The sequence below is a fragment of the Cimex lectularius genome, unplaced genomic scaffold (genome assembly GCF_000648675.2).
Source record: "Cimex lectularius strain Harlan isolate CLEC.00 unplaced genomic scaffold, Clec_2.1 scaffold66, whole genome shotgun sequence".
NCBI classification, from domain to species: domain Eukaryota; kingdom Metazoa; phylum Arthropoda; class Insecta; order Hemiptera; family Cimicidae; genus Cimex; species Cimex lectularius.
The window spans coordinates 1,363,277-1,384,752 of NW_019392701.1; the positions used below are offsets into that span (position 1 = coordinate 1,363,277).

General features: G+C 36.6%; 1 protein-coding gene across 1 annotated transcript in view; it reads left to right on the forward strand.

The window, feature by feature from the left end:
- The first annotated feature begins 6 nt into the window (after positions 1 to 6).
- LOC112126655 (neuroendocrine convertase 2-like) overlaps positions 7 to 21,476 on the forward strand; it is a 121,746-nt gene continuing 100,276 nt past the window's right edge. Inside the window, exon 1 of the mRNA XM_024226128.1 lies at positions 7 to 258. Coding sequence (XP_024081896.1) covers positions 106 to 258 — 153 coding nt within the window. The 5' untranslated portion in view covers positions 7 to 105. The remainder of the gene's footprint in view (positions 259 to 21,476) is intronic.

Sequence of the window (21,476 nt, forward strand, 5' to 3'; positions counted from 1 at the left end):
GGCGGGTTGAATGCGGGAGGGGTTGTCTTGCGCCGTTTGAAAATCGATCATCTATATGACGTCATCGTTGAGTTGACTTCACTTTTGTTCAGTAGAGTAACAACCATGGTCGAGGGCGCCTACATCCTCATCGCCCTTGTATCTACGGCATCTGCTGAAGTATTCACCAACTCTTTCTTCGTCAAGCTCCATGGGGACGGCGGCCGGGACACGGCGAGTCTGGTGGCCGCTAGGACCGGCTTCGACAACTTCGGACCGGTGAGCAGACACGCCAGATCACGATGTTTCAAAATAACACATACATACAAAAAAAAAAAACACTATAAAATACACTTTTCCTTTCCCCCCAATTTTTCTACATTGACATCCTTAGCTATGAATTAGTTTGCTTTTGGATTAGCATTATCTCACTTTGACATCCCCAATCGTCTTGTAGATTCAGAGAACGTAAACAAACGATGGGGCTATGCTGTAAAGTATGATCGTGAAAAATGATGACAACCTCATCAGAGTTGATGTGAATCCCTTTTATGACAAGCCATCCGAATGTCGACAGTTTTGAATTGCGCAAAGTACAAAACTTTTTTTACACATGGTGTCTAAACAAAACGACGACAGGCAAATTTTTAACTATTTTCAGCAGTTACATTCGAAATGATTTATATTTAATAATATCATAATTAATTTAACTTTTTTTAAAAGCAAGTTTAGTTCATATTCTCTCTGATTAAAATAAAAAAAGTCGTATAATTTAATTTTATAAATTAAAACAATAAATAATAAAAATAAGCAGTGGATATAAAAATGTGTGGTTGTAACGAAATAAATATACTGTTGACTCGTTTCAAATCGCACACGATTCCCGCTCTGGATCATTCAATAACGCGCTCTTCATTACTATCGACATTCGCGATGTTCTGCTTTCCTTTTCGAATATTGAAAAATTTCCTTCTCTTCGTACGTAGAAAGTCAGGGGTTTGACACATATTTTCGAAAACGTCCAGCATATGGCGGGGGGGGGGCTCACAAAAACCACAGGTTGTCCCAACCTTGTTGATAAATGGCACATATCTTATTTACGAAAACCGTCCGGTTGTAAGAAAATCGATACGGATGTAAAACGGTTGGTTTTTATCAACTCAGTCGGTGTACGCCAGCATAACACCAAAATAGATAAACACCTGATCTGATCGACAGAGCTAACAATTAAAAAAATATATAGAGGGAGAATGCGATAGAAAAAAAAACGTGATTAAAGATAGGTTCTGACCTATTTAGTTTGGCACCGAAGTTCCAGATTTTTGGGAAAAAGCATGCACAGCTGTTAGGCCAAAAGTGAGTTCGAATAGATTCACAACCCGTTATTTTCTCTAAGTTCCATCCCAAAATTCTTATTTTAAAATAATTTTCCCCATTAGAATTGAAATATGGTCAATCAGCCTTCAACCTGGCATTTTGAAGTTTCATCGGAAATAAATGGAGAGCTATTGTATTCTGTGTTTATACCACGCCGGTGAGTTCTAGTTCATCAAGGAACTGATTAGTAGGCCCGATATCAGTGGTTGAATTTCTTACGTTGCATATCCCAAAACACTTCCACCGCGGGCAAATGTGGCGCCACAGTTTGTTAGTAGGTGTGTTGGTGTCTCCTCTGCTTCTTTGCAGAATCTGCACCTGCCGTGTTGTGTTATGATCTTGTTATAATCTGATAATTAAGAATCTTCTTCAGATGCCTATTCAGTCTGCAGTGCCATGATTCGAAGTTTTCCCTCTTTTTGTGATGCATTCTGTGATTTCTTTTCTTCCAAAATTCGCTATAAGATTCTTGGATTGCTTATTCCCAACGAGCGAATGTTTCTAATTTTCAATTTGTATTTTTGTCTAAGATACTCATTGATAATGTGAATCACTATGCTAGAGAAGGGCTCCGGATCTATCAGCAGTATAACAGCTCCTTTCTATGCAAGGCATCCGCTCTCTCGTTGTCCTGTATTCCCACATTTCCTGGGACTCAGCGTTGGGTGACTACGTTTTGCAGTTCAGTACTACCTTTAAGATAATGATGTTTGAACTTAATATTTTAATGGCTGCTTGGCTATCTGATATGATAGCTATATTCTTGTTTTTGTACCCTTCGTTCCAGTTGAACTGGATACATCTCTCAATTGCATGAATGTCAGCCTGGAAGATAGCGGCGTATTTTCATGCGTTCTACGTATTTAGTTCAAGGACTGAACACTCCTGCCGTAACTTCCTTCGTCCTAGATCCGTCAGTGTACCAGCAGATGGTACCGTTCTCAGCGGAGCATTTTCTCATTATTGCCCATTCTTTTTTGGTACTTTTTTTGGTAATTTATTTCGAAATTTTGCTTGCTTGGGGATGGAAAATCTAGGGATGCAATGGATACAGGAGTCAGAGGGGCTTGTGTTGGATATCTGAGGTTTAGTATCAACACTGAATGGTAAGGTTGGAGACAAAGGAGCATTGACGGTGGTTCGAAGTATTTTTGATTCTAGGGATTGGAAACGGTGGAGGTTGGAACGTTTTTTGAACCCCAAAGTTCGATGTCGTATGCCCAAATGGGGCTAAAAAAAGTTATATGAATGAGTGGTTTGTCTTGTAAAGTCAGTTTTGACCGTTTATTCAGCAATATTTTTAGAAGTCTGAATTGTCTGTTTATCTCTTGTCTTTCGAGTCGCGTGTAAGAGTTCCATGTAAGTCGGTTGTTAATGTGTAGCCCAAGGTAGCGGACTACATAAGCTTGTGGGAAGGGATACTATTGTAATAGATGGGAGCAGTGGTTATTCTCCGAAGAGTGAAAGTGACATGTTCACATTTTTTAATGTTTATTGTTATCTTCCACTGCTTGAATCACTGCTCAAGGGATGTGACATGGCTTTGTAGGCTGAAATGACAGGGTTTTTATGGGAGCAAAGGATGTTGGTATCATCCGCGTAGGAGTAAGGATGGTTTCCGGAAGAGTAGGAATGCGGTGTATACGGTGTAGAGGATAGGTCCTAAGATACTTCCTTGTTGTACCATGCATTTATGCGATACCCGGTTGATAGAAAGTGGCCATTGATGGCTTGAAAGCATCTATCAGACAGGTGGGATTTTAGGAATGATTTTTTTTATAAGAATGATGGACGGGGAGAAAGTGTTTAAGCAGGAGTTTTTTCTAGGATTTTGCCCATTATGGCAACAGACTAATTGGTGATAGGATAGATTATGTGGTTTTTTAGGCTTTGACATCATTCGAGTGAGGTAAAATTTTCATTGGGATGGCAAGTATGTCGTTCTAAGGGCAGAATTGTTTATGATAGGTAAGGAAATTTATAACTTTTTTAGTTAGATATTGAAGGATTTTTGCGGTGATCAGATCGAAACGAGGAGCTTTTTTAAGGGTAGATGGCTTATGATAAAGGATACTTAATTGGGTGTGAATGGTTTTGGTGAAAGGGAGAGCGGTAGAAGAGATGTTACGTCTTGTTCAATGGTTCTATTGAAGTCGGGATCATTCAGGTCAGGGTGAGGAGTGAAAACGCTCGATAGATAGGACGCGAATAAGTCGACTTTTTCTTCGTTGGACGAGGCCCAAGAACCATCCTCTCCGCGAAGGCGAGAAGGAACGGTTGCAGTACAAAGAATTGGAATTTGGAATTTATTTAATATATAAGTTACATATAAGTTACATACATTTTGTAAAAAAGTGAATAAAAGGGGAAATGTCTAGGACATTATACATCCTTGGGGCAGAAGACATAAGTATATTTACAATTTTTGCTAATTTGCCCTAAAGAAATAAAGAACAGTGGTGAAAAATTATTACAAAATCCACTTGCAGTAAGATTAAATAAATTATAAATACAATAGGCTTAGAACACAGTGCATTTGTTTGACTAGAATTGTATAATATCTAAGTTAAATAATTGCACATTTTCTTCAAGAGATAACCATTTACATTAATAAAAAGCAAATTATTAATAATTACATATATTATAAATTATAAATCATTGACTAGACATGTACAATAGAAAAGTTTAACTACACATTTACTTTAATAATAACTAATTTCATAAATAAATTAATAAAACAGCAAGTTAATAAATAATTACTAATTATTATAAGTTAAAATCATCGAGTAGACTTGTTCAATATCTAATCAAATAATTACTCATTTCTTTGGTAAATAAATAAATCAATTAAATAATTTAATAAATAAATAATTTATGAAATAATAACACAGTGAATAAATATATAAAGCAGTCATACTAAAATGTGTATGATCCTTCTGTGTTTCCAATTTTTGTTGAGGTTAAAGTTTCCTACATTTTTTACTGTCGTATTTGTACTCTCAGCGCTACGTTCATAAAAGGAGTTAACCTTTTGATATCATCCTTAATGAATGAGTTGTTTAAAATTTCATGCATACAGCTTATACGAGCACTTCTTTTAGAGGATGTTATTAACCTTAAAAATTTATTTTGAATTGAATGTAGTCACTTTATATTGGTGTTACTTGTGTAGCTCCATACTTGACAGGCGTATAACAGCATGGGTCTAACTATGGTTTTATATATAATTAGTTTATTTTGGAGGCTCATCCCTGATCCTCTACACATTAATGTGAACAGAGTCTTGATAGCACACTTCCCTTTATCAACCATTTTACGAGTGTTGGTACCAAAGTTAAGTTTGCTAGTTTGCTAACGAGTAAACCAAGGTATTGAACACTATTGCCCCAAGGAACATTTGAGTCACCGATTCTTATAAATTCCCTTTGTATAGGATGCCGTTTTGTGCATAGAATTGCCTCAATTTTTGTTGTGTTTAACCTGAATTTCCATCTGTGGCAAAACCTAACGATCCTATGGAGGTTTCGTTTCAATTTGTTACTAACAGCACTTACCCTCCACGATGACAGTCCCAAGAGGTTTGTCCTCTGCCGTCAGGGAAAGTGTGTAGCCTTGAAATATTTTTTTCTCGGGGTCTGTAGTTCATTTCTTAGTAAGTGAGGTACTCGACTGTATATGCGTTTGTCAAATGGATAACAAGTGCGTCCCCACTTGGCTCTTGCGCGTCGTTTCTCTATAATGATACTGGATTATAGTGGTGTGACGTACTTGTTATATTTAAGATCTAGTTCGTATTTTTGTCGACTCTAGGAGAGAATGTTGCATAGTTTCAGTAAAACATTGTACAGCGTTATCTAGGTCGTTAGGTGTTTTAGTGGTGTTAGTGAGTCAAGTTTTTGTTTATGGAAAAGCCCAAATCATTTCCAATCAAATGGCCCTCTAATTAGGGTAACCCTTGGAGGAGATGGGAAAGTTATTGTATCTTGTCCTATTATCTCGCTCTCTCATTTGACTTTGGAGCCCTTTGAGGTGATCCTAGCCACGATGATTTGCAGGGTGATCACCATGACAGAGTGAGCATTTGGGTGGCGCATCGCAAGTTTGGGGCATTGGCTCCATAAATGTGCCCCCCATATTTTACGCACCTCGGGGAAATTTGACAATAGCCTTGAGTGTAGCCGTATTCATCTTATAAAAACCGTTTATTCTGTCTGTTGTTTATGTAGGTATTTTGATTTTTGTTCTTACATATAAAAAAAGAAAAAAAAAGTATTGGTTACAATGGTCTCCTGGAATTCGATTCCTCAACATCAATCAGAGCCCAATTCAGTTGGGTTACGCAGATAATTAACCCGTTTTCAGAAATAGGGTGCCTTGACTTCTGGTAACGACAAGATGTAAATGAACTGACCCATAGCAAAGTTTATCTCACAGACGAGAACTCCTTAAAAGAAAATGACAGCATTAAATTAAGAAAAGCTAATTATATTAGTTATTTCAGTCGTGGGTTCGAATCCCCCTCGTGACATTGACTTTTTTATCTCAACCAATAGCTTACTTAAAGATTAATTAATTAAAAAGATATTAGTTATTATTCACCAATTCAAATCCTCATTCCGCTTGTCTTTACGTATTGAAAATGGTTCCTTTTGAGGCAAGTAAAGTCTTTTTCCAGGCTGGCACTCGTAGTAAATATTGCCTAAAGTTTGTTATTTCCAAGCAAATATACCAGATTTCAATTCCTTTTGCTCCCCTACGCCATTTAGCCGAAAAGGAGGACCTTTGACATGTATTATTTAATTGCCAATTTATGAAACTTTCCTATGGAGCAACGCCAATCCAACAACTTACTGAATGGATCTTAACGTAAACGTTTGTGTGGCACATACCACTTTATGCCACAAGCTATGCGAATTAGGTCATTCATGATGAATGAGTGAAACATCTATTGAACACCCACTTATAACAATTTTATTATTTATTTAACCTTTTTACAAAACATGTTCTTGTCTATTTTGTTGTTTGCATTAGTTGATTTTGTTTTTTTCTGGTGGTTGTTGTGGGTATTAAATATTCATATCCTGATAACATTTTTCTTCAGCTTTTATTCATATATGTGAAAGATTTATTCAGAATGTCGGGCTCCTTGCATGTATAAATTCATAATTTTATGTATACATGTAACAAACAAAAATTCATTCAAATTTTAATTGATGATGATGATAATGGTGTATACCACAAAGTGAGGGTTTTGTTCCCCAAGCACTGCACCCATCCGGTTTATTGTACTTTCCTATTTCCTTAGTTCAGTCTGAGAATTCGAATCTTCTTTTAAGAAGTACTAGGTCATAGACTGTCGTTACTATAATTCCTTTCCCTGAGTTTTCTTTTTATCCCAGGTTATTTATCTAGTGGGCGATTGCTTCGCATTCGAAGATGCCACGGGTAGCTGTTTCTGCCTCCTCATAGCTCATAATTTATAAATGGGAGTCATCATTGAATAGGCCCATACTTCGTAGATATTATCTTAGATGCCAGTGGCTTGTACATATTTACTCCTTTGGGCTTAGCCCTCTATAATTGTAGCCGTGAGTTTGCCAGTATTGGTGAGGGTTGTTTTAGCATAATCTTACTAGCATCTCCCAAAGTTGCCTAAGGGCGACACGAGATTTAGCAAATTTTCTAAAAAGTAGTTAATCCCGTGAGTTCAGAGAAGGTGATTTTCCTTTAGTGTTTATTCTATTGTATTGGCAATACTGATTTTTTTGGCGCCAATCTAAAATCTTCATCCAGGAATGTTCCATCTCCACCATGGCTCTTCACCTCACAATTGCATCTTGTATCGATTGTTACATTTGCCAAACATAAAATTGTTCATATCTAGTTTTAATTAAACTCTTTCTTGCTGAAAGTTACTTGAGTGTAATGCTGACTTAAGCAAGGTTAGCAGGAAATCCCATGAGATTAGTGAGTCAAGTCCCCGTTGTGAGCACAAACTATTCTACAATGTTTAGTATTCTTTGGGTGAACTCTTTTAATGTTAAGGCTAATTTTTCTCTGACTAGTATAACAATGTGATCTGTCACCTGACTTGCTATTAGCTTTAGTGAAAGAACAAGCAACTCGTTGTAGGTTTTCCAGTACTATCAGCAAGGCTTGTGGGTATTTGAATTTAGTTATCATAATTTTAACTTGAATTAGTAAATTTGTATGATCAGAAAGGCGTGTGAATTGTTGAATTGACCGAGTATGAGAAACAATTATCAAAAGGGGTCAAGGCGAGGAAACAATTTGGATTATATATAAAATATGTTGAACTTGTAGCTTTGAGAAACGTTAGGCCGAGATACTTTGATGTTATAAATTCCCGTCGGGTGGGTACGCGAAATTATTACGAAACTTCCCTTATCGAATGATTTAGTAGAATGGCTTTTCATCCGACTGCCGTTCGTTGGGCGGCCTACTAATGAAGCATCAAACGATCTAAAACTTGCATGATTATGTTTCGACATGAGCCAACATCGAGGTGAAATACATCCCAAAAGGCAATAAATTAATCATGACGAAGAAGGAGGAGGTAGTGTTTGTTAAATATTGTACCAGGCCGAGTTCAACGATAACTGTTCTCTTTTTAATATTGGCCGAAGGTTCAGAATGTTATTTTATGAATTTGGCGGTTAAAATGATACAATAAGTCTGGTAAAACTTCGTTCTGAGGATTTTCTCTTTATAAAAATATTTTATAGATGTAGGGCGGTTGAACCGATATGAACTCTAACCCACCGGACTTGTCCTTGACCTCGTGTTGCCACTTTTGAAGCAAGAGCACTTTAGATGACCTTCAAAATCAAACATTCAGCAGGACAGGTAACGAAAAAAATTGCGAACTAATCGAGACAAGGAATAGAATATTTATATTGGTCGAACGAGATTCGAAACATCCCCTGTGTAATCTTCTGAACCGACGTGTTATCATGATTTCTAGGGTCTTAGTTTTTCAACTTCTCGAGTAAACTGTTAATTAGCTACAATTTCCTTCTTTCCGGAGACTCTGATCTTGTTATCACTCCAAAGTCACACTGGCTCTTGGTAGATTGATGACCAATATTGGGGTCACCTACTAATGTCGGTCGCCCATTCAATCATGGTCTACGAATGCGTGTATGGGCCGAAGCGTTAAAAAAAGAGAAATACCGAAAACAAACGGCTGCTGTCCAACGGAGGACGCCTTGTAGCAAGATCCTTGTTTCCGAGCCAGCAGCCGCTGGTGGTCGTGGGAATGACAATGGCTCTGGTTAGAAAATGGATCAAGGACCACACGATTATATTCGGCGCGGATGTGCAAGAAACATGGCCAAACAGGATGTGGAAGTAAAGGTAGCTCTCCGACACGCACGGGAGATGAACAGCTCGACTGGTTCGGGACCTTACTGTATAGTATGATCGGAGACACGGAGAAGTCGACTACTTTGGCACCTAATTCCTGACGGGACACGGGTATTTCTGCTAATACCTCGTACCTCAGCAGGATGGGGAAGATGCAAGACCTTCGTGTATTTTCGGCGACCCCCTTCGGTATACCCCATACATTTTTTGAATGCGAACGATGGGTACCAGAATGCCATGAACTGGATGTAGTAACAGGGCAGATCACGGCGGAGAACATCGTCGGAATCATGTTTTTTCGCATCGAGTGGACGAGGATGACGGCCTTCATAAAGACTGCTTCGAAGGAAGGTGATGCTCTACCGTCACCAATAATAAAAAAAACTTTAAATACAACCACTTCTCATTATAAAAATGAGTAAAATTGATTACTTGAATGTAAGCATTAATGTAAGTATGTATTCGGCACCAGGACCTTTAATTTGAACAATTTATTTGATGAAAGGTTCACAAAACTAAATAAAATGATCAAGTTACTGGTTTAAATAATCGTTAGTTACATTTTTCTGCCCTGAGAATTACTTACATTCAAGTAAGCAATTTTGCAATTTTTTTAAAATGGGAAATAGATTATTTAAAGTTTTTTCATTATTATTATTATTATTATGTGTACCTACCAACCTCGTGGGTTAAAAAAGATAATGGAAACTTTTTAATAAATATTTCAAGGACAGTTCTTAATATCTTAATATTTTCAAAAAATCCTAGACCGATAGATTTTGGGGGTGTTCCAAACTTATTCCTATTCATTGTTCTCATAAAAATATCTAGTTCCAGAAAAATATTTAAAAATTTGTGGTTCTCATTTGAAATAAAAAAAGTGGCATCGAAAACAAATTGACCACGGTTTTGGAATCTGTGAAACAATATAAGGGGGGTTATCGTTGGTCATTTTTTTGTATCTGTTGAAAAAGTAAGGAAAATCTGCTGGCGCATGTTATAAAAAGAAAAAAAGATTCTGTATAAGGATAAGTAAACACATCATAGTCTGGAGGTAAAGAAAAGGCGGACAAGGCTGCTAATGCCGGGATGGCAGTATATTGAAAACCACCAGAATCCGGTCTTTTGACGCTAAAATGCAATAACAAACTTGCCCATCAATGGGCCTGATTGGCAGAGAAGCACTCCCGTATCAAGAGCAATTCGACAGGTGGTCTTCAGAGGACTTGACTTTAAAAAAAAAGAATGAGCATCATCACCGGTTAAGAATAGGCCATGGTTGGTTGACTTATTTTTTACCCAACGCCCGGGTATGTGTCCGGCGTGCAGAGAAAAGTCGCTCGATATGTCCCACATAATTGAAGGGTGCCATTCTTTGGCTCCATATGGAGAGCGCATAGGAATGCCACCCGATTTGAGAATTGTGCTTGAGTACGGCAACGAAAATGTTCCGATTCAAGGAGGTTCATTGTATATAATACTGTTGGCTTTGTGTACCTAGCGTGTGCACATTTTTGTGAAAGAAGTTAAGGTCTGTTACTATGTTGCGTATTTTGTTGTTAGTGGGAAGCTTACAGTGTATGATCAGTACTAATCCAGAAAGATCAACTTATTGGTCAGTATCTGTTGGTAAGGATAACTACATTAATCCTGCAGAACCCAATTTTTTTCACACGTCAAAAACGTATCATCAATCCTCCTGTACTTTATAAAACTGATGGTGAAAGTTACTAATATATTTTGAGTTTAATTAAAAATGGGGTAGCTTTTAAAACCGAAAAAATTCAGTTTATTTACAAATGAAATCGTTTTAAGAGATGTTGATGTTGCCCAATCCCATTGCTAACTCGATTAAAAGGGCTAAAGGCTTTGACCCGAAAACTCCGTTAAAATATGTTTTGATAAGGACGCCGATATTTTACAAATGAAAAATCATAGTTCACGCTATTCGCCAATTAGCTTTGAAAGGCGTTGCGCGCATGCTATAGCGCAGTTCTTGTTCAATACCAGACCAACTTCCCAAAACCACTCTTGAGACAAAATATGATTGAGCTGTCAGTTAAGTGAGGCGACGATGCAGGACTCCACAACTACAGATCGATTTGGACGAAGAAAGCACTCTGGTTTGGCCTTTTTTTGGGGGGGGGGAGGGCAAGTTACAAATTTGTAATTTAATTTACAAACTTTCGGGATTTCACAACTATAACAATGACGATATAAGTCATTTCCCGGATCAATGGACCATGTAAATAACAAAGAAAAACGTTAAAAATGTTATCAAATTGACTTCTAATTCTTACCATAACTTGAATTGAACGAAGTAAAGTGCCTTAGTTAAAATAGTTCTAATCAAAATTTGCATAATTTACTTTAAATCTTAAATCAAGGAGTTAATGAAGAGGTAGGAGGAACAAAGTATTGCTCGTTTTAATAGCTAATACAAAGGACAACTGCGCAAAAACAATAAAAAAATCAATACAAATCTGTCCTAAGCCGCATAATCCTTGCGAGATTAATTTAATAATTTATTTTATTCTATTAATAACAATATTTTCTTATTTACTTACGAGGCTGATATTCCATTCCAGGAAGCCACCCTCATGGGTTTGGGGACTTGCACACACTTAAAAAACCTACCCCAAAACAGGATATTTTCCCATCCCACTTTAGGATACAGCTGCTTAATAAGGCTTATAAGCCACCTCCAAATCCGGATTCATTTGGTGTCATTTACTGTGGAACTCATTTTCCTCAGAAAAAATCTAGTTACAAAAAACATTTAAAATTTGGAGTTCCCATTTGGAGAAAAAAACCGACGTCGACGTGCCATACTTGACATAGAAAAAAATGGAAAACGGTTTTGGAATCTGCGCAAAAATGTAATGGGTTTACCGTTGATCTCTTTTTTATATCTGTTCAAAAAATAAGTTAAACCTGCTGGCGCTCGATAAAAAATACACTGTATATTAAACTTATAATACAATGAGAGGCAAAAAGTGCACAATTTTTATTTGTTGTTGTTTGCTGGTTTTGAAGAAAAGTGTAAGATAGGACTAAATAAAATAAATAAATAAAAATTAAACTGAGTAAAACAATTTTACCAAAAAGTTTATTTAAACAAAGAAAAAATATCAATTCAGAACAGAAGTATTTCCTCCTCTTGCGTAGATCAATGCGTGCATTCGACGTGGCATCGATTTTATGAGGTTTTCTATGTAGTGCTCTGAAATATTTTCATACTCCTCCAACAGCGTAATTCTTAATTTCTGCAAATTCTCCGGCATAACTGGGCGAATTTTTACCCTCTTTGACTACTCGTCCCAAGGTTTTCGGCGTTCGATAGGAGACTTAGGGGGTAGGATAGTCGGGACTACATGCTGGCCACTCCAAACATTGAATTGAAGCCTGTTCAAAGTAGTCACCAACGATCCAGCTGTGGAGGGACCTTGAATCGACATGCAAAACCATCGCCAATTAGTGGCATATTAGGAACAACTTTTTGTGATAATGAATCACATTTTTATGTTTTATCTCTCCCTCGTCCTGTAAAACGGATCAAATAATGATGTTAGGAAATCAATGGAGGATTGTCTAAGTCGTCTAAGAGGTAATTAAAAATATTAATAGCGGCCACATTTTTTGCCTCTGAGTGTACATTAATATTTCTGGTACAAACTTGAAAGTGTGCAACTTTACACTTCGTTTACTGTCTAAGGAAATAGAAGCTCAACTATGATCTAACGGTTGTGTAGAACTAGTTGAAGTTTGATAAATTATTTGATATGTCTTTTCATCAAGTCTTTGTTCATAAGTGATGTTTATAAGTGAAATATTTAGATTTAATCTCATTTATGACTGTTTTTAGTTTTGTTTCCTCATGACATTCTTGAAAAAGACAATGGCAACTTTGCATGAACTTAGGAACAGCTGATTTTTGTCGTTGCGGTTATTTTCTCGTTAATTATAATATGAAAACATGCTTTTGTAGTGAAAATTGATAAAATAATTTGTTTCCAAGCATTGACACAATGGACAAATAATCTTTATATGAAACTTGTACACATTTTACTGTAGAGTGTAATGTCATTTAAAAAATTGCGCATAAAAAGGTATTAGGTATTACTTAGGTATTAAGTAAAACTTTATAAATTTATTTTTAAATATTCAAAGACTAAGGAAATTCCATGTTAATCTCATTAGCAATCTAAAATTCAATTGTGAGAATCACTACTTAAATAAATATAAATAAAGTCTTTTGTAATGAAAAACCCAGGACAAAAGCGACATACAAAAAGTTATACTCGATAATTAAAAGTTGGTGAACTTTGAAATATTTCGCGGAAAGCCGGATGTCATGAATGTTGATGGAAAAAATAAAACAATACAGAATTTATTTAAAATAATTTTTTTTTTGAATGTAAAAATAACGATTGATTTCTGTCAAAATGTTATAATATATTTATTTTATATTTTACAAACATCAGGGATAAGACAAATTTGAAGGAAAGAAAAACCTACGTTAAAATTTCGTAGAATATATCAGGACTTTGAAGTTATTCCTAATGACTTGCAAAGTTAACAAATATGAACATCTACTAGGAGACCCTGGTGGCCGAGTGGTTACTTGTCATGCTAGCGATTCCGGGTTCGAATCCCGGCATTCTTGGCTTTCTAGTTCATTATAGTACCAAAATGTATTTAGCGGTTTGACGACCCCGAGGCACCCCAGCGGGTAGTTCGAAGTTCAGCCCTCCGGAATGATAGGAATTACTTACTTTACTTTATATATATTATAGTAGGTAGAACAGTTGTAATGCAAACTGGACGGGTGGTAGATCGCTCCTCTCTACTAAGCTTAACTCATAAATTATGTACCATCGAAGCCAAATTTACCTCTTATTTTAGATTATTACTTAGTACATGTACCGCCGAAACATATCCAGTCATATCCCTAGTCGGTCTTTCGACATTTCCTTGTAAAGGTCCTTCGGCATTTCACGATGAATTTTTGTCATCTGTCAAAATCGACAAACGAATTTTGATCATTTTAAGAATCTGGTGACTCTCTTTTATCTATAAATTATAGTTTCATTTCTGTCCATGTATGCTAAAATTGTACCGAAAAAAGGTTTTAATTGTATAAAACAGAAAAATTATTTGTGTGGCTTAGCCTTTTTTTTTACTTTAGCCTGTTTTTTGGTATAATCATATAACACAATTAAAATAGATTTAAATCTTAAATTTAATCTTAAATTTAAATAAATTAATTAATTAAATTTAAATCTATACTTTTAATATCATTTACGTTGAAATTCAACCTTTCAAATTAAAATGATTACTTTTAAATTTATTTTGTGAATTTGTTGTAACTTCAAATTGGAATTTTAACGTGAATCGTGTTTATACGAAATACTGTATTTAAAGCAATAAATATTTTGTAAAAACATCAGCACATTCTCGGCTTTTTATGGTTCGAACGTTTATATCGATATAAAACGCTCAAAATGTATTATCAGATTTGTGTAGTTATGTGCACATTTCGCCAGTCTTTCGTTTTTTTTTTTTACCCTCCCACACTCTTATCACTCTTTTCTCTCTCGCTCTCTCTCTCTCTCTCTCACACACACACACACACATACACACACACACACACACACTCACACACACACACACACACACACATATATATATATAATTAAAAGAAGGTGGCAGCGTCGGAGGGCCGGCTCGGCAAAGAGGCTCTCACGGATCAAGAGCACTGTCGAAAGGGGACCCTTGGAGGACCTGAATCGTAGAAGAACGGTAAACCTTACCCGATTATGGATAAGCAATGCGAGGTTAACACGCGGACACTTACTTTTGGACAATTACTAGGGGTACAGTCCTTGGCAACGTTGTGTTACAGCCCATCTTCAAAGAAATTTGAAACATTCTATAAAAAACTAAATTAATTTGTAGACATCTTTAAGATTGTTTTGTTCTGATGACGACATAAAATAGGTCAAAAGCTGGGTAGATAGGCATGATTTTTTCTTTCATGAAGACCATAATTTATTCGTGAATAAAAAAGTGGTCGATATCGCTTTAAACTTACTTTTGGGCCAGAGCCCGTATGTGCGTCGGGCTCGTAGAGAAAAAAAGTCGCTCGATGTGTCTCACCTAATTGAAGGGTGTCATTACTCGGCTCCAGATAGAGAGTGCGTAGGAATATCGCCCGATAAGAGAATTGTACGTGAGCAGGGCTGCGAGCCTTTGGGTCCCCTTTTCCGATGTTTAGAGGAAACAAGATTGTTTTATTATATATAGATACTGATATATGTATTGGTTTGGGTCCCCTAGTGAGTGTTAAGAGTGAATGTGTAGTGTGAGAGGGCCACTAGAGAAATATTGACTACCTCTTCGACCCTCAATTAGGTTAGTTATGTAAAGGTGAAAAGGGTGATGGAGGAATATCAAGTACTCCACTACCCGAGTGAAAGGTATGTAAATAGGAAAGAATGTATTTAAGAGTGAATGAGAATTTAAATGTATATGGAGTTAGTATGGCTGATTGCGTTACGGCTTAAATGTCCTAGCTGTTGAAGGCCTTTGGACCCCGAAGCTGGATAGCTGGAATTGCGTGAGCAGAATTGAGCTTATCTAAATCAGTTACATCCCTAACCAGGTTTCTTTGTAATTTTATTATACCATCCTTCAAAAACATGTCGATAATTTTTCCACTTCTTTCACATATAAAAAACTTTTTTTTTAATGTTTTCACATTTAATGTATAAGTATGCTGAATTTGCGGCGAATTTAGTGGGCGAGAACGTCTAAATCCAAGAGTAGCAATTTTTGCCGTTATCCAACGAAAATGTGTTGTTATGAAGGAAAATACACCGTAATTCAGCCAGTTTTTCCGTCTCTAAAGTCTAATATACCATAATTTCTGCATGGGAAGCCATGCATGCTTGTCATACGGCGAGTGTCTCTCGATAGGTACATCGTAGAACACTTCCTATTAAGCTTTATGAGCTTCCTTTGTTCCCTTTGCTACCCTCTCTCTGACTTTTTTAAATTTTTTAAAGCTTTTTTTAAGTTAGATTTACCGGGCGACCTTTACGATAATCCTGGTTTGCCTATCGCTGTTTTGGACGGTCGTTCACTGGGTTTGTGCGATTGTCTGTTCAGCTGAGTTTCTACCTCCTAAATGTAAAAGTTGCTACGATAGTTATGCTTTTTGTCACATTGACAGAGAGAAGGATAAAATAATCTTCGAACCATAACCCCCGGCTAATTGGTAGTACCACTCCCTCGAAATTCAATTGTAAGCGGTCGTAAAACTAACTGGAAGGCACCAACTGACATCCGATTACGGAGCATCAATCTTTTCCAGAATAAGCCGTAATTCACGGTTGGATTATTTGAGGGCTTATTATTATGCGAAAGGGAGGCTGACTGGACGCGAGAGAAATTCGTTTCCCTTTCACAATCATTAGTGACAGAAACATATTCTTCCCATCAAGCTGAAAAATGAAAGTGATTCCTCTTAGAAGCTAAACGTAAAGACTGGGTGGGATTGCTAAAACGCGTGATAATGCCTCATGAATAATTTTACAATTTAATGCGAAAAGAAATGAAAAACAGAAAGGTCTATTGAAGCATTTAATTAATAATTTAATGTCTGAAGGCCGAAATCCAGTGGAACACTGAAAAAGTGACCACCTTCGTTTTTTTAAGTAAATACTTGCAATCGTTATAACTTTTGTTTTTGTTGTTTACTGGATATTTAAAAAAAAATAAGTTATAGGTAAATGAAACATTAAACGAATAAAGCAATTTTGTCAAAAATGTGGCTAAGGAAACTATGAAGAAAATATTCAATTCAGCCAAAGCCCGCAAACATGTTCAGCATGCAGAGTTGCTAGATGTGTTTCGCTTAATCGAAGGGTATCTTTGGCTCTATCACTGGGAGACAACTCGTCCCAAAGTGTTCGATAGGTCGAGACTAAAAAGTCAAGACTAAATGGTGGCGAGTCCAAACATTGAAAGAAGCCTGTACGAACTACGAAGTAGCCACCAAGATTCTAGCTGTGGTGCCTTGTCACGCATAAAAATAAGACCGTCGCCAATTAATGGCAAATAAGGAACGACTTCTTCAGATAACATATCTTCAATGTATCGCGCAGCTGTTAGACACCTCGATGAAGATCTGGTTTGCGCGACCTTCCATAGAAATGCCTGCAAAAACCATAAAACCACCATCTCCAGAGCTTCTCCTGAGTGAAAATGTCGCGGAGGTATATCGCTCTCCTGTTTTTTTTTTCCAAACCCTCTCTCTGCCGTCAAAAGACCTCAAACAAAACCTTGACTCATTCGAAAACAAGACTGTAGTCCAACTGATGAGATTTTTCGCGAAACTTAACCGAGCTGTTCTGTGCGTTGACAGAAGTCCACCAGTGGAATGCCTTCTCGCACGTAATCCCGCTTCTGACAGTCTTCGCCTTAGTGCGTAAACTGACATTAACATTTCTAACTTGTTGAAGTCGTTGCTTGTTCTTAACAGCAGTAGAATGTCAATTACGGAGTACATTAACAATAAAACCATCATCTCTCTGAGATTTGACACGATAGCGACCTAAACCATTCCTTCTTGAGTAACCTCCAGTATTTTGTTAGCGATGGAAGACTCTTCAGATAATTATTCTGGTAATGTTAAACACCCTGGCGAAGCGTATGCGGACTTCTTCCATCTTCCAACAATGCTATGTTTCCAGCCGAATCTGCATCACATAAAACCATCACTCAAACATATTTGAAACTTAAGAATGTTACAACTTAAAGAAAATCAAACCACCGGAATGTTATAAAGAGGTTTTACAGATAAACCAACAAAGAAGTGGTTTAATATTTAAAGATTTATTTTCAAAATCCAACTGTATACGCAAGTGGAAGATTTTATCTGTGTTCTTTACCTCAAGTCCTTTAAAACGACAAATATTATAGTAAGATAATCAATGGAGGATTGTGTAAGAGAAAAATATTAAAAATATACTTTTTGTCTCTCAGTGTAGTTTTATCAACTGTACAATATGCTCAAATGGGCACTGACGTGGTATCTTTCCCGTGCGTAGGTATGACCTATCATCAACGTGTTAGTGTTAGTATGGCGCTTTTCTTTCCTGTGCGATCATTTTTCTGTTATGGTATTCGTCATTAATCTTATATAATATACAACGCCTTCTGGGTGGATAAAGTGTATTGATGGGGCCTCTTTAGCTGCATGTCTTCGAAAATACATTTAAAAAATATTAATGTGGTGGATGTTTAATGGCTCGAATACATATTGTAAGAATTGACGTTATTGATCTCACATTTTTTGTTCGCTTTAAACTTACTCCATCAATTTATTGAATGACAAAATGACAATGTAAATGTAAACAATGATAATGTAAAATATTTATAGAAATTGAAAAGCGCTGGGATAGTTTTGGTAGGGAGTTTGCTTTCAACGTTAAAAAAAAAGCCTGATTGATTGATTGATAGTGTTGGCAAGCAACTCGGGCAAGCGTAATCAATCTCCAACAGTTCGACGCATAAAACATAACCCGTAAGAATATACAACTCACGTTGGCTAAATGTAAAAAAAATGGCTGTTATGTTAAAAAGCATAACCAGAACGTCCTCTTCAAGATGTTCAATCGAGAGACTTTAAAAAAATTGTGTCCCCTTTCTTAATATTGGGGATGGTACAGGTTTAAGATTTGAATCCTTATTAAGAAAGTGGAAGACGAAGACAGTAATAGTCACGTAGCGCCGTAAAGAGAAAATATTAGATTTTCTTCAAGTAATCTGAAGAAATTTGGTCTGAATCTAGCCGAGCGATAAAGTAAGTCGGCTTTTGTCCAGCCGAAAATTGTCCTCCATTTTAGGACGAAATAAAGACCACCAAATAAATTTACCTGTTTTGTGTTAATAATTTCAGTACCGGAGATTATGCAAATAAACTGTGTCTAATTTCCTAAATGTAGTCAAAGAAGCAAATACTGAAACATCATTTTTATTTTCAGGGAGAGGGTTGAAAACTCCAAACTTTACTCCATTCTGACCCATATAAGTAGGTCAATTATGCAATCCATGTAAGAATATGTATAATAAATTAAGAATAGACCATAGAAAGTGCGGTTTTTCCTCTTCTCGCCCCTATCTCGGTGTAAAAATTGCCTAATCGAGAGAGAGAGAGAGAGAGAGAGAGAGAGAGAGAGAGAGAGAGAGAGAGAGAGAGAGAGAGAGAGAGAGAGAGAGAGATTTTGTGAGTGTGTGAGTAAGTGACTGAGTAAGAGAGAGAAAGCTGACAGTCTGAGAATAGGTAAATCTGTGCACCTTTCATATTCTTCTTTATGAACTCCTGTGCACTGAATTTGATTGGATCGACCCGGTCATGCAACATAGTTGAAACCAGTCCAAAAGATGTTGGTTATGATTCGACATTTTACTTTTACGCCTACCTCCGTCCCATCTTTGATCCATCTGTATACCATATTAGGGCCCCCTTCCTGAAACTTGGGGCTACTTTTCTTCAAAAGGTCTCTATTATTTATGACCATTTGGAAGGATCAGTTGAAGTTTTCCTCTCATTTTGTTAGGCAATTATAGTCATAATATTTTTTCTCTAGATTTGTGATGGCTTCCCCTTAGATAAGGTTCTATTTCCTGTACCTCAGAGGTCTATTCGCACTCTCAAAAGCCAACTTATATACATAAATATGTTAGGCTGGAAGGTCGAGAACTATTTCCAATGTTGTAGTGGGGCAGGTATGCATTCTTTGCTATGACCTCATTACGCAATGTTTTGGCCAATGTAGAAGAACTCCCAATGTAATCAGAGGTCTGATCGTTGTGGTGTATAATGGTATGTGGTATGATATCAGAATTTCAACTAGGTGTTTAAGTTGGAAGTGGAAAAATGATTTGAGAAAGAAATCTCAAGCACTGGATAATCAACGGGGCATTCAAAACATCCAATAAAACTTGGCATATGTGTTTATTCTTATGAATTTACATAACACGTTATTACTATGTCCGTGAGACAAGAAAGAGTGTTTGTGTTGTTCGGATGAGGAACACAGCTCATTTCAGGCAAATGAAACCGTCAATTGTACTTATATTTATAACAATTTCAAGAACAGATTTGTTCATGTTATTGATTCGTTTAAATCAAAGCAAACCCCATTTTCTCGCATGTTCGGGCTTTGCAAAAAGTTGACAAATTCCGTTGGAATCATCGCATAGTTCTTCAGACAGATAATTGCATTGAACCCGGGAGGCACGTTCGGATTTCGAAATCAAATTCTATTGAGCACTCAGAGAGCACGCGCAGAATTCACCCCGGGCACACCTCGGATCCTCTGGAGGCGTAATAAGTTTACTTTGTACACACCTGACCAAGTACCAAACCTTAATTAAATAAGTTTACTGATGAAATGTTGTTATCGCCAAGTTGTCAAGTGACAAATTACAACGTTCAAGTGTATGAATTAAAAGGAAAACTATTTACATCAACAGTTTTAGATAACGACGTGTATGGATTAAAATGTAATGATGTCAGAAATCGTCAAAAATGCACTTAATTTTTCTAAGCAACTGATAAAAAAATCGTTATAGTGAGAAAAAAGTCACAATTAAACATAATTTTTATATTCTAGACCCCCTTTTAGATTCTAGAATTAACACCCCCTCACATTAACACTCTCTCCCTCCCACCCCTTTCACTTTATTTCTCTTACTCTCTCTCTCTTCTCTCTCTCTCACTCTCTTTCTCTCTCTCTCTCTCTTTCACTCTTTTCCTTTCTGTCGCCTTTTCTTTCTTTTTCTCTTTCTTTCATCTTCTCTCTTTCATTATCTTTCTCATGTTCTCTTTCTTTTACTTTCTCTGTAGCCATATTTCACTCTCTTATTCTCTTACTCTCTTACTTTTTCTTACTCTCTCTCTCTCTCACATTCGCTCCCTTTCCTCTCTCTTTCTATCTCTATCCTCTCTCTTTAACTTACTCTATCTCTCATTCACGTCCCTTCTTTTTCTCTTACTATTTCTCATACTCATTCTCTTATTCTCTCCCTCTCTCTCTCTCTTTTTCTTACTGTTCCATTATCGCTCTCTCTCTCTTTTTCTTCTTCTCTCTCATTCACGTCTTCTCTCTTTGTCTTACCCCTTTCTCTGTCTCTCTCTCACCCTCTCTCTACACCTATTTATTTATTTTTAATATACACACATACCCTCCCTTTCCCCCATTTATTTTCTAAATGGTTTACTGTTTTCTCTCTCTATTTATCCAAGGTTCTAAATAATTGCTCATTGCAATGTCAAGCTAGTAGCTAATATTCTTAACAAAAAATGACAACGTCTAATTTTAAAACATGAACTTGCGTTTCAGTTCTCCCTCAGGCTTCATTTTTTTTGTAAATTTCAAATCTAGAATACAGTTTTGCAACTTCTTCAAGGCAGAGGATGTGGATGAGAATAAAACGTAGATCGAGCTAAGAATGTCGGACGCATAATCGACACATCTGCATATGTATGCTCCGAGCGCAACATAGTGAAGCGTTATGATAGACGGCAAGCAATTCTGTACTAATAGTTTTCTTGAAAATGTTTTAAATTAGGGTTTTTTGTATATTCTTACTTTTATTTTGTACAAGGCTTGCTTTAAAAATAGTCCAAGACTGTCCTTTTCTCAGCGAAGAATGAACTCTTT